This window comes from Eumetopias jubatus, unplaced genomic scaffold (assembly GCF_037043125.1).
Source record: "Eumetopias jubatus isolate StellerSeaLion01/CBP00866 unplaced genomic scaffold, mEumJub1_p1.0 scaffold_13, whole genome shotgun sequence".
Taxonomy (NCBI): domain Eukaryota; kingdom Metazoa; phylum Chordata; class Mammalia; order Carnivora; family Otariidae; genus Eumetopias; species Eumetopias jubatus.
Window position 1 is genome coordinate 47,441,330 of NW_028274819.1, and position 12,265 is coordinate 47,453,594.

The 12,265-nt window shown below is 42.4% G+C and overlaps 1 protein-coding gene across 1 annotated transcript in view; it reads left to right on the forward strand.

Moving 5' to 3' along the window:
• The window catches only part of IRAG1 (inositol 1,4,5-triphosphate receptor associated 1), a 119,097-nt gene that overhangs the window by 84,485 nt on the left and 22,347 nt on the right, over positions 1-12,265 (forward strand). The window contains exons 12-15 of the mRNA XM_028116978.2: positions 4,529-4,559; positions 6,967-7,107; positions 7,584-7,715; positions 9,016-9,157. Coding sequence (XP_027972779.2) covers positions 4,529-4,559; positions 6,967-7,107; positions 7,584-7,715; positions 9,016-9,157 — 446 coding nt within the window. The remainder of the gene's footprint in view (positions 1-4,528; positions 4,560-6,966; positions 7,108-7,583; positions 7,716-9,015; positions 9,158-12,265) is intronic.

Sequence of the window (12,265 nt, forward strand, 5' to 3'; positions counted from 1 at the left end):
GTAACAACCCAGTGGGGCAGAAAAGGAAGATTTTATCTTCAGTGAGGGAAGAGAGGCAAAGCAACGTGCTAGTAAGTTACAGAGTCAGGAATTGAACTCAGGGTGGGCTGACTGCAGACTCGGTGCATTTCCATCTATACCAGGGGCCTGTTACAAGTAACAAAACTATCGCTGGTACTGTTTAGTCTAAGGAACAAAGCTGGTGAATAGTATTATTGGCTTCTTTTTCCTCAGTAAAGTTGAAGATAATTAGTATCGTTAGAGCTCACCTCCAGCTAATTAAATTCCCCCAGCTTCCCCAGGAGAGGGAAACTGAGCAGTTCTATCTTCTGTAAGTTAATAGCTACTAGCTACCAACCATGAGGTCAGACTGGGTCTGTGTGGGCCTGCATGGTCAATGAATTAAGATAAGCTTCTGAACCTGTGGTCCAGGCTCTCAGATTGAGGTCAGTGGCTCTCATGCATTGTGTCAATAGCCACATTGTCCATCCCCAAACTCCCTGCTCCAACCACTATAACAGGCTCCCGGCTCCTGGCCTCAGTAAAGGCTCTTTGCAGCTTAGGCCCTTGGCTGGGCCCAGAACTCTCTACCCCTGGTTTGGGGCTTGGGACAGATAGGCAAACAGTTGCCCAGCAGAAGGAAGCCAGAACTTCAAGATCCCTTCCCTTAGAAAAAATATGGGGAAATTACACTTGAGTTTTAATATGAAGTGATTGGTTTCATGGTCTATGGGGGCTATGTGAATTGGGACTGGACCATACCAAGAAGGAGCTCATAGAGTCAGCAAGTTGAATGAATTCAGTAGAAAAATCAGGTCTGGGGATGCCTGGGTGGCTCAGTCAGTTAAGCGTCTGCCTTCAACTCAGGTCATGATCCCAGGGTCCTGGGATCAATCCCACATCAGGCTCCTTGCTCAGCGAGGAGCCTGCTTCTCCCTCTCCCTCTGTCGCTCCCCCTGCTTGTGCTCACACTCTCTCTCTCTGACAAATCAATAAATAAAATCTTTAAAAAAAAAAAAAGAAAAAACAGGTCTGGAACCCAGATTAGGGACATGGTCAGTGGTTGATTAACAAGAGTGCAAAGAGGACTTATCACTGGATCAAACACCAATAGGAGCAATAAATACGCACTTAATCAATAAGTAGTCATTGAGTGCCTATTATGTGCCAGACATTAGAATGGAGAACAAGCAAGCAGACTGTTATTATGGCATTTACATTCTAGGCAGAGAGACAAATAATATTCAAGTAACTAAATGAACAATTCCAGATAGCAAAACTGCTAAGAAGACCATGAGATAGGCACATACAGAGAATGACACAGGAATGCAACACTGGGTAGAGGGTCAAGGAAGGCCTCTATAATAAAGTAGTAATCAATATGAGACATGCAAATGACAAAATGAAGCCATCCATGCAAAGATTTTGGTGAAGACATTTCCAGACAAAAAGCACAGTAGTTTCAACAAATGGTGCTGGGATGAATGGATGCAAAAGAGTAAAGTTGGAGTAACTTTAACCTCACACAATACACAAAAAATTAACTCAAAATGGACCACAGGCCAAAATGTAGAGCTAATGCTATCAAACTGTTAGAAGAAAACATAAGAACAAATCTTCAATACTTTGGGTTAGTCCATGGTTTCTTAGATATGACACTAAAAGCACAAGCAATAAGAGAAAAAAATAAATGAATAGCATTTCATCAAAATTAAAAGCTTTTATGATGCAAACAATACCATTAAGAAAGTGAAAAGACAACCCATGGAATGTGAGAAAATATTTGCAAATCCTGTATTTCATAAGGGATTTATTTCCAGAATATACAAAGAACTCTCTAACTTAATAAAAAGATAACTAATTTTTTTTAAGGGTAAAGGATTTAAGTAGACATTTCTTCAAAGGATATATATGAGGTGTCAATAAGCACTGAAAGGATGCGCAACGTCATTAGTTTTTAGGGAAATACAAATCAAAATGTTAATGAGATGCCATTTCACATCTACTAGAACAGCTACAATAAAAAAGGTGGACAATAACTAAGTATTGGTGAGGATGTGAAGAAACCGAAGTTCTTGGTAAAATGGTGCAGCCACTTTGGAATAACAGTTTGGCAGTTCTTCAAAAAGTTAAATATGGAGTTACCATGTGGCCCAGCAATTCTATTCCTTGGTGTATAACAAAGGGAAATGAAAATATGTGTCTACACAAAAACTTATACACAAATGTTCAAAAACAGCATTTTTCATAATAGCCAGAAAGTGGAAAAAACCCAAATGTCCCATGAATGGATAAATAAAATATGATATATCCATACAATGGAATATTATTCAACCATAAAGATGAAGTATTGATATATGCTACCACATGGATAACCTTGAAAATATTATGCTAAGTGAAAGAAGCCAGTCACAAAAAGCCACATGTTGTATGTTTCCATTTATATGAAATTTCCAGAATAGGGACATCCATAGAGTGAGAAAGTAGATTAGTGATTGCCTAAGGCTGGGAATGGGGGCTGGGGGAGATGGATCACTAATGGGTACAGTGTTTCTTTGGGGGTATGATGAAAAGTTCCAAAACTAACTATCGTAGATTGATGGCTGTATAATTCTGTGAATATATTAAAAATTGCTGAATTATAAATTATAAAAGGGTAAATTTTATGGTATGTGGACTATATTTCAAATAAAGCTTTTATGAAAGAAAGTGGGGATAAAAAAGGAAAGAATAGTAAATGCAAAGCCCCTGGGACCACAATGAAGTCTGTTTGAGGAGCAGAATGGTCAATGGGTCTGGAGAATGGGAAAAGGAAAGTCTGGTAGGGGCTCGTTCACAGAAGACCTTGATTTTATTCTAAGGTCTATTTAAGGGAGTTTAAATTCTGAGGCAGGCATTGCCATCCCAAAGAGTCTCATTGTACATCACCTGCTGGGTTCCGTCTTTTTTGAAGGCCCACGGCTCTGGCCCCTAGCTGTCTATACCAGTTCATAAGATATAGCTCTCTGCATCAGGAGCTGGCCATGTTATGTGGCTTTTTTTTTTTTTTTTTTTGAGTCCTCAGGGCTTCACACATTTGAAAACTCGTGCTCTACAGCAAAAAAGCAGAAAGTGAATTATCAAAATAGTAAGTTTGGTTAATAATGAAATCAGTATATTTCACATACTATCCAAATAAAGCTAGGAGTCAAAGGCAGCTTAAATTCGTTTAAGCAATATGTGCTCTATATGACAGTCAAGATTATGTTGGCTGACCCACAGAGGAAAGGTCCTGGCGGGTGGGGTTGTGACAAGCATTGTAATACAGCATCAAACATCTTTGCAGTTGTTTTGTCCCATGCTCTGTACTCTGCTGACTTGATGGCCATCAGGTCTTGTTGCCTCATCCTCACAGGAAGGCTCTCACAGTCCTTTGTCAGGGGTGAGAACCAGCCCCTTGCAGAGACAGCTGACCCCTACCTTTGCTCTTGGGGTCCCTCCACACCCGTCAGAGGGAGGAAGCTGTGTTTCCTGAGAATCTTATCGATGGCGCACTCTGTTGCCAAGTCCTGTGACGCTGGTGGGACCCCTCCCAGTCCTCCCACCCCAGCACAGGAAAGGGCCCATGCATTATTTACATTGTCTGGGTTCAGAACAGGACTAGCTTTAGTCAATAGCAAGAGCAGCAGTAGCAAGTGAGTGTGCAGATAAAAGGACTGCTAACTGTGGGAATCATACATGAAGAGGAACCTCTCAGAATGACACCTGTGTGCTGGCTGGGACTTTCTTGCCTGGTCTCTGATTCCAACCATCAGAGGAGGTTCTCACTATGGGGAAGAACTCTGGCCACCCTTTCCTACCTTGCATTCTCTGGTCTACGTGCACTCATGTCACAATCCTCAGAGACAGGAGGAGGGTCAGGCTTTACAGACCTGGGTAGCCCTGAAAAAATTATAAAGGCTACTCAGATGTGTACAGTTTATAAAGTATATAGCACATGCATTTTCTTACTAAGTCCTCACAACAAGCCTGTGAGTTAGTCATAATAATAGCTAGCATCTCCTGAATGCCTACTCAGTGTGGATGTCATGTATAATACAAATATGTACACACACACACATTTACACATACATACATAATAAATACGTGTGTGGATGTCATATGTGTATGAATATATACATACATGCATTTATACATATATATGTATGTATACATACTTATAATGCTCCTGCAAGGTAGATATTATTCCCATTTTACAGATGAGCAAACTCAAATAACTTGTCCAAAGTCACAGATAGTACAGGTGCTGATGGAGGACTGATGCCAAGATCTAATATTTTCCACCACCCTTTCTCTGTAGGAGTCAATATCTGGGCAAATATCTCATGGTTACAGAGCTCACACAAAGGGTACCCTGCATCTTTTCCATTTCACCAATTCTTCTTACTACATTCCTGGAAAGACATGGTCTGCTGGTTGTTCAAAGTCACTTTTTTGTTTATTTCATAGGTTGGATATAGTTCATTTGCATGTCTTTTCTTTTTCACAGTGCCCCTCCACTCACTGAAAAGGAAGTTGAGGTAAGTGATTCCAGTGCTTTATGAAATTTAGTGCCTGGGTTTGACTAGGTTTATTGAAAACATTCCCTTCTCTAGCCTCTGGCCCTGACAATTCTGTACAAAAACAAGAATGTGTGATTGTGGGGTAATATGGACATTGTGATCAGCCCTACCGAGATTGCTGAGATTCTCATCCCAGGTAATGGAAGATTTTGGCAGTTTTGGTCAGAGATGAGAAGGTAGCTGGAAATTCCACATTTCTTCAAGGATGGTTTATGCTCTTTAAAAGTATGACTTAGATACACAAAGTTAGCTGGGAGGCTGCAGAATTGAATTAAATTTATTTCAAAATTATTAACAGATGGTCAGATTTCAAGTTTTCAACTTTGGTCCAGAGGAAGAAGATTCTTTCTGAGGGTTCCAGACATAAGGAAGGTAGCTCAGCCAAGGTGGGAGGCTGTGCTGTTAGCTCACCAGCCTTCCCTGATTCCTCCATTACTCCCCTGGGGCCTCCTCCTTTCTGTAGAGATGCCATCCCTATGGGGTTGGTGAGTGAGCTGAGAGGAACATGTCTGTATTTCATTCTGGTGAAAGGGTAGGGTAGATGGACAAAGAGAGTGCATCCCAGGTGAGGTGGTGAGGACCCCAACACCAGCACTAGTTTGTTTCCAAGACAATTACGTTGGAGTTAATGGAAGGAAGGAAGAACCTGGATGAGTCCAGAATCTCTCTTTACTCCAGGTTGGGAGAATAGAAGGTTTTATAGTCTTTGTAGCATGGTTTGCCACTGATAATAAGAAAATGAACATGCCCTTTCTGAGACTCAATGGACTGGATAAGCAGAGGAAGACAATGTGAAATGTTTGCCACAGATAGTAATAATTACCTTGCACACAGGTATTGCACTTACAGTTCATCACACACTCATATCCATCCTTTCAACTGATCTTCCAAGCAGTTCAGAGAAATTGGTAGAGCAGGAATTAGAACAAAGGAGGAAACCAAGTGATGAACTAATTTACCCAAGGTCCCAGACCCAGTGCTTAGCAGAACCAACATTTAGACCCAAATATTCTAACTAAATACAGGACTCTCTATATCACACTGCCATGAAGGGGATAACTCAGGTATAGAAAAATAAACATTGAACATTACTGATAAACTTGACTGGACTGAGGCTTGGGTAGGACAGAAAATCCCCACCCACTGACACTGGTGAAGATGGGCTATGGGCAGTTTGTTTAATGGCCAGTTTGTTTAATGGCCAGCTCCTACCTGCAGATGTATACTGACACAATCAGTGCTCAGCATGGTGACAGTAGCACAGGGTTTAAAATCAAATAGTGTAAGGTTGAATCCTGGCTCTACTACTCCATGTCACCTTGAACAAGTTAATGACCTCTCTGGTCTCAGTCGCTTTACCCATAAAGTGGCCATAACAGTTCCTATTGCAGAGGCTTTTTGTGGGATTGAATGAGTCAAGGTGCACAGAACTCACAACAGTGCTAGCATATAGTAGATGCTTAATGAGGAGTAGCTTCCAATGTTGCCATCAATGTTGTTATTGGGTCAGCTCAAGGCCTTTAGTTCTAGCTGGAGATGTCTACCCACTGTGGGCCATATCACATGAACTCAGAAGTTCAGACAGAGTTAGCTCACGCCAAGGGTATAAATCTGCTACCACTTGACTCAGGGCAAATGAATGGTATAAAAATGAAGGCCATTGCTTCTTCCTGTGTAGAGTCCATCTGTCTATTTCTCCTCCCCAGTAGTTTCCTATCATGCCAGGAGTTTCATGTTTGCTCAGTCCACCTTGCAAAGTTTCATTCATGCATCCTGCATTTTTGGCATGGAATATTTGTTCCAGAAAACTTCTCCTAACAGAATCATACCTGGCCTTATTTAATCTCCTGGTAGCTTCTTAAAGCTGCTTTCTGTGTAGGATTCATAATACTCAGACAAGATGCTGGTTGAAGTTTGCTTTAAGTCAACAAGACTTACATTTTAAATGGAGTTTCTTTAAATACAGTGGTTCCATGCAAAACCTCCAAAACGCATGTGCAATAAATCCTAGCATGAATCCAAACTGCTTACATAATCAGCTATGTTGGCCTGAGTTTACCTAAACCTAAACACAGGATGCTATTTTCTTGAAATTTGGGAAAAAGCAAAGTGTTATTCTCTTATTATTTTTCAGTAAAATGCATTTGGTCTTCTGGTTCTGGAAAGGACCTAGCATGGACCTCAGGTTACTATTTCACCATCTTTTGTGTAGTTTGCTATGAAAGGAGAATTTCACTTGTACACGGCTGTTTTGGTGACTGGTTCCAGGAGCTGATGTAAAATGCTCATGCAAGAAACACACCTGTGACTTTGTTCCTTGTAATAACTCCTCCTAGCATCTCTCCTATACTCTTGTTCCCAACAGAATGTGTTTGTACAACTGTCCTTGGCCTTTAGAAATGACAGCTACACTCTGGAATCTAGAATTAACCAGGCTGAAAGGGAACGCAATCTGACAGAGGAGAACACAGAGAAGGAACTGGAAAATTTCAAAGCTTCCATTACGGTAATTGTGGAGCCTGATGGGGGAATCCTTGGAGGAGGGACTGTCTTCTAGGGCTATGCCAGATGTCCTGCTTTTCTCAGTCACCAAGTAGAGTACCCTGACATGAGAAATCAGGCCAGATAGTGTCTTCCTCAGAGAGCTCGGAGGAACTAAGGCAGAGACCTGAAGGCCTGGTTAACTTGGGGCTGTGAATAAGGACTCTTGAGTCCTTGGAAGCTTCTCAAGAGGAGGTTGGGTGACCTGGGATGGCAAAGAGAGCTCCTTAGGAACTAGAGACCTGGATGTGATTCCCTTATTTCAGGTCAGTCAGGTATAGTGTCCACATTGGGCTTCTCCAATCCCCAGAAGAAGGTATAGCCCAGACCCTGCAGAGGCCATTCTTTTCAGCCAGGATGGGGACCAGGGCTTGTCTGTGACAGCTCAAGTCAAGTCTTGGTATGTGAGGACCCCAGCTGATGTTCCTTCTCACTTCCCAGTCCTCAGCTTCACTATGGCACCACTGTGAGCACCGAGAGACCTACCAGAAGCTGCTGGAGGATATTGCTGTCCTGCACCGCTTGGCTGCGCGCCTCTCCAGCCGAGCTGAGATGGTGGGGGCCGTCCGCCAGGTAAGCCTCTTCAGCTCCCAGCCCTCTGACTAGCTCAGCTCTGTCCACAGTAACTAGGGCAATAATGTAAGCAATGACAACTACAGATCCTACTTACTGATGGCTTCTTCTGTGCCAGACATCCTATGTACATTATTATGTTTTACTAAGAGTATTTCTGGTGGACCTCTAAACCCTTGAGGTGTTTCCTGGAAAAAGCTTTCTGTGAACATGTAAGTTGGGAACTGCTATGTACTACCTTCCTTTCTTGGAGATTTCTAATACATACTGGCACCATCAAGGCTTTGAGAAATCTTATAGTGAAGAAGCCTATTTAAAACTACCTGTGTGTTTCCTAAATGCACTTGACTGAAGAACCATAAAATACCTATTTTCTCGTAAAATACCTATTCAACTCCCATGGAACTAGTATTTAGCAAACATGCTTTTAGGAAAAACTGCTTTGTTTCATTTAATCCTCCCAGCAACCCTGTAAAGTAAATATCTTTTCCCCACAACGAAGACAGGAAGCTTCAGAAAGGTAACAGCACTAGTGAGTGGCAGAGCTGGGGTGCAGGCCCAGGTTTGGCTCCCTCTCAGCCACTTTGAAGTCCTAAAGCACACAGGGCAGCGCCCTGATCCAGGATGGTGTCATGAGATCACACTGCCTGAGGCCTAATCTTGGCTCCACCAGGATTCACTGTGTGACCTCAGGCCAGTTATTGAGCTCTCTGTGTTCCAACTTCTCCAACCAATGCGGATGATGATAGTGTCTGTCATATAGGCTTACCATAATATTTGCAAAGCACCTAGAGTTATTATCACTGCTGCTAGCACTGTGTTCGCTTGTTATGCTGCATTGGTTGCATCAGCAGGGTGTTCCTGGGACAGAGCCTAGAGCAGTTCTTGTAGAATGAAGGAAGGACAAGCCACTGGGCTGTCCCACCCCTGTGTTCTTCCGGGGAAAGGGCACTGACTCAGCAGCACACCCAGGAAGTCACTCTGGCCGGGAGAGCAACAAAGGGAGAGCTCAAGGCAAGTGGCTACCTCCAGGAAGCTTCCCCATCTCTCAGCAGAGATGACTTTTCTACCTCTCATCTCCTGAGGCGTTGTGGTTGTGCTTGTTCTTGTCTTCCCTGAGTGCAAGTGCCGAAGCCCCCTCTCAGCTCACATCACAGACAGCAAACTCTTAGAGGGGAGAGCTGCATCTTTTAATTACGTCCTTTTAATTCTCCCAGCCCACAGGCTAGCTCAGAGCAAACAAGTGCCAACAAGTCTTTCCTCCAATTGCCCTGTGTGCTCATGCTCTCCTTTCCTGCAGGAAAAGCGCATGTCAAAGGCAACAGAGGTAATGATGCAGTATGTGGAGAATCTGAAGAGGACGTATGAGAAAGACCATGCAGAGCTCATGGAGTTTAAAAAACTTGCAAATCAGAATTCAAGCCGCAGCTGTGGCCCCTCTGGTAAGGAACTGGGCTTCTGCCCCCATCTTGGTCCTGCAATGTTGGTCCCTAGTGTCTGTAGGCCAGGATCACATCCATCAGTGCAGCCTGAGGAGTTCTAGTTGAGCAAGGCTCATTGTCCTGCCTAGTGCTGCCCATAGGGGCCTCACAGCAGCTGTTCTGGTGAGCCTAGGGACCTAGAACCAGGAAACATGAATAGTCCCAAAGCAACTCCTGACACAATTAACCAGAGCAGTTGACCACTGATATGAAGCCATAGGCTGAAAGAGCTCACTCTACTTTATGAGAAGGACAGACCCCAGACCTTATAGTCTTTGTGCTTTGGGGCCAACACATACTAAGGATTTTGGACTTTATTCTAGAAAGTATTAGGGATCCAACCAAAGATTTTAGTCAGGGAAATGACATTTCATATATGGAGTTTAGAACGTTCCCTCCGATTACAAGGTGGCAGCTACATTAGTGGGATATAGCCAGAGACAGGGAAACCCACAAAGCTGCTATTACAATAGTCCAGATGAGAGATGAGTCTGGGCAGTGGGGATGGCATGAGATCCTGGCTAAAGGAGATATTCCTGAGATAAATAGCAGACTCATGGGAAAGACAAATGTTTTAAAGAAATACTCTTTAAAAAATGGTCTATACAATTGCTATAGGAGCACAGAGGTGATTCTGCTTGAGGGAGTCAAGGAAGGTTTTACAGAGGATGGCATCTGGGCAATGTTTCAAAGTAAAAATAGGCATTCTCCAGGCAAGAGGGGGAAATATACCCCAGGTAGAGGAAACAGTGTGTACAAGGATGTAGGGTTGGAATGGAAAGGCTATGAAACAAAGGATTTGATGTGGTTGGAGTGTGATGATGACAGGTTGAAGGTAAGCCCCTGGTAGGCCAGGGCCACATGCCAGGTCATCCTAATAATTTGGGCCTTTGTCCTTGAGGCTATAAGGAGGCACTGGTGAGTTTATACCATCTAACATGGTCAGATTCTATTTTCAGAAGATTTGTCTGACTTCAGAGTGGGCAATACATCAGGAGAAGGTAGACACTGAGGTCTAGAGAGACAGGTCAAGAGGCACTTGCTGCAATCCTGGATGAGGAGGATGGTGCCTTGGACCAAGATCCCTCCTTGAGAGCCAGGGTGTAGGCTCTGGCTGATGAGGATGGTGCAAGCAGGAGAAAACAGACCTTTTAGTGACAGGAATCTCTGTGGAATGCAAACATCCGTGTTACCAAGAGCAGGAGGAGGGAAAGTATAACAGATGGAGAAACCTTTATAAACAGGAGGTTTCACAAGTTTCCTGGGGAATATCAGTGACACTTTCCAGAGTCCAAAGGCAGTGTACACATGCTCCAGACTGTCTGCTTTTGATCTTGGCAGCAAAACTCCTGACCCACATGCATCTGGGCCTATAGGAAACTAGTTTCTGTCAGTGTTGGGAGTTGGGGAAGTTGCCACTGAAGAAATCCTAATATGTGGGATCTTGCATTATTGTCCTGGAAGGTGCAAGGTCTCCTGTAAATTGCCCTATCCAAGATTTATGAAAGGAACAGTTACCCATGAGTTTCATTCATTCATTCTAAAGACATTTATTGAGCTCCTTTGTTGTGCCCCACATGATACTAAATATAGAAGTAAAGGGCACATGGTCACTGAGATCCAAAGGAACTCCCAGCCGGTGCAGAGGGCAGAGCAGTATAACCAGCCCAGTGACAAAAGTAAGCAGATTCTTATAGGGAGCATACCGCAGAGTCCCACATTCAGTCTGGGGACATAAGAAAGTGCTTACAATAAGAAGGGAGATGGTAGCTGAATCTTAAATGGTGACTAAATGTTTTTCAGACATTTGTTCCCATTCCACTGTTTCTCAGCCTGGGCTGGTGTAGAGGGGCCAGCATCCACCTAACAGGTGTGTCCATTGGATACTCTGTGACCATTCCCTAATAATGTTGGTTTTTAAGCCTTTACATGACTTCTGGAAATCTTTGTCTATGCCTGAAACTCTGAAGACTATAGTGAAATAAAAATATCTCTGATTTAAAGAAAGTTGATACACATTTTAAAAAATCAAATTTTTTCCTGAATATGAAACATACTGGCTGTCTACATTTTGGATTATTTCCTTAAGATGAATTTCTAGAAGTGTAAATACTGGCTTGGAGGAAAGAAATTTTTATAAGGCTCTTAAAGGAAACTATTTTCAAATAACCCATTGATATTTCCATTTAATGGGAAACAATAGCACTCAGTTCACTGTGCCATTGACATTCTTGTCCTTTCCTTTAAAACTATTTTTGACTTTGATGGGCCAAGATTATATCTCATCTCATAGTTTTAATTTATATTTGTTACCTTTTCAATTGTTTACTGGACCATTTGTAGTTCCACTTTTATAAATTCTCTAATTATATCTTTCGCCTGCTTGTAAGATCGGCATTTTATTCATTTGTATAAATGCTTCAACATATAAAAAATATTTTCTGGTTCTGCTATTTTGACTGACTGGAAAACTTGAAACTCCTTGACCACAAGTACTTAGACATTTCTGCTGGATAAAATAAAGCAAACAGTCTAAAAGAATAGCTGAATCTACAGGAAAAGAAATTGAAATACTCATATACCAGAAAAGAAAAGAGAACTGAAACCTGCAGCTTCCTTGGGGACACGAGTCAGCTTCAATTATCTGGGTGCTGAACTTTTGCACTTGCATGCAATCTGAGATATCTTGGACACCTATGACAGAGAGTTGACTTTGAGACTCCCATAGAAAGTTAAGATTTTCCAAGGACTGGGCATCTTTAGATAGAACTTGAACAAGAAAAAAAAACAGTTGCCAAACAGCAGAGACACAAATCAAGGAAGTCTGTTTCACCCTGTAGTAGGAAAAATACTTTCTGCTTTCTCGTAGGAAAAATATATGCCATGACAGAAGTTGTGGTGCAATATGCAGAGAATCTGAAAAGAACATCACAATAATGTCTGCAGGAACACTGTCAGAAACAAACATAAAGCCACTCTGGAGAGGCACATGCTTCACCCAGGACACACAAGATTCCTCTAACTGAAGCCTCATTAAAGATGATTTTACAGTATAAAATTATAAAATAC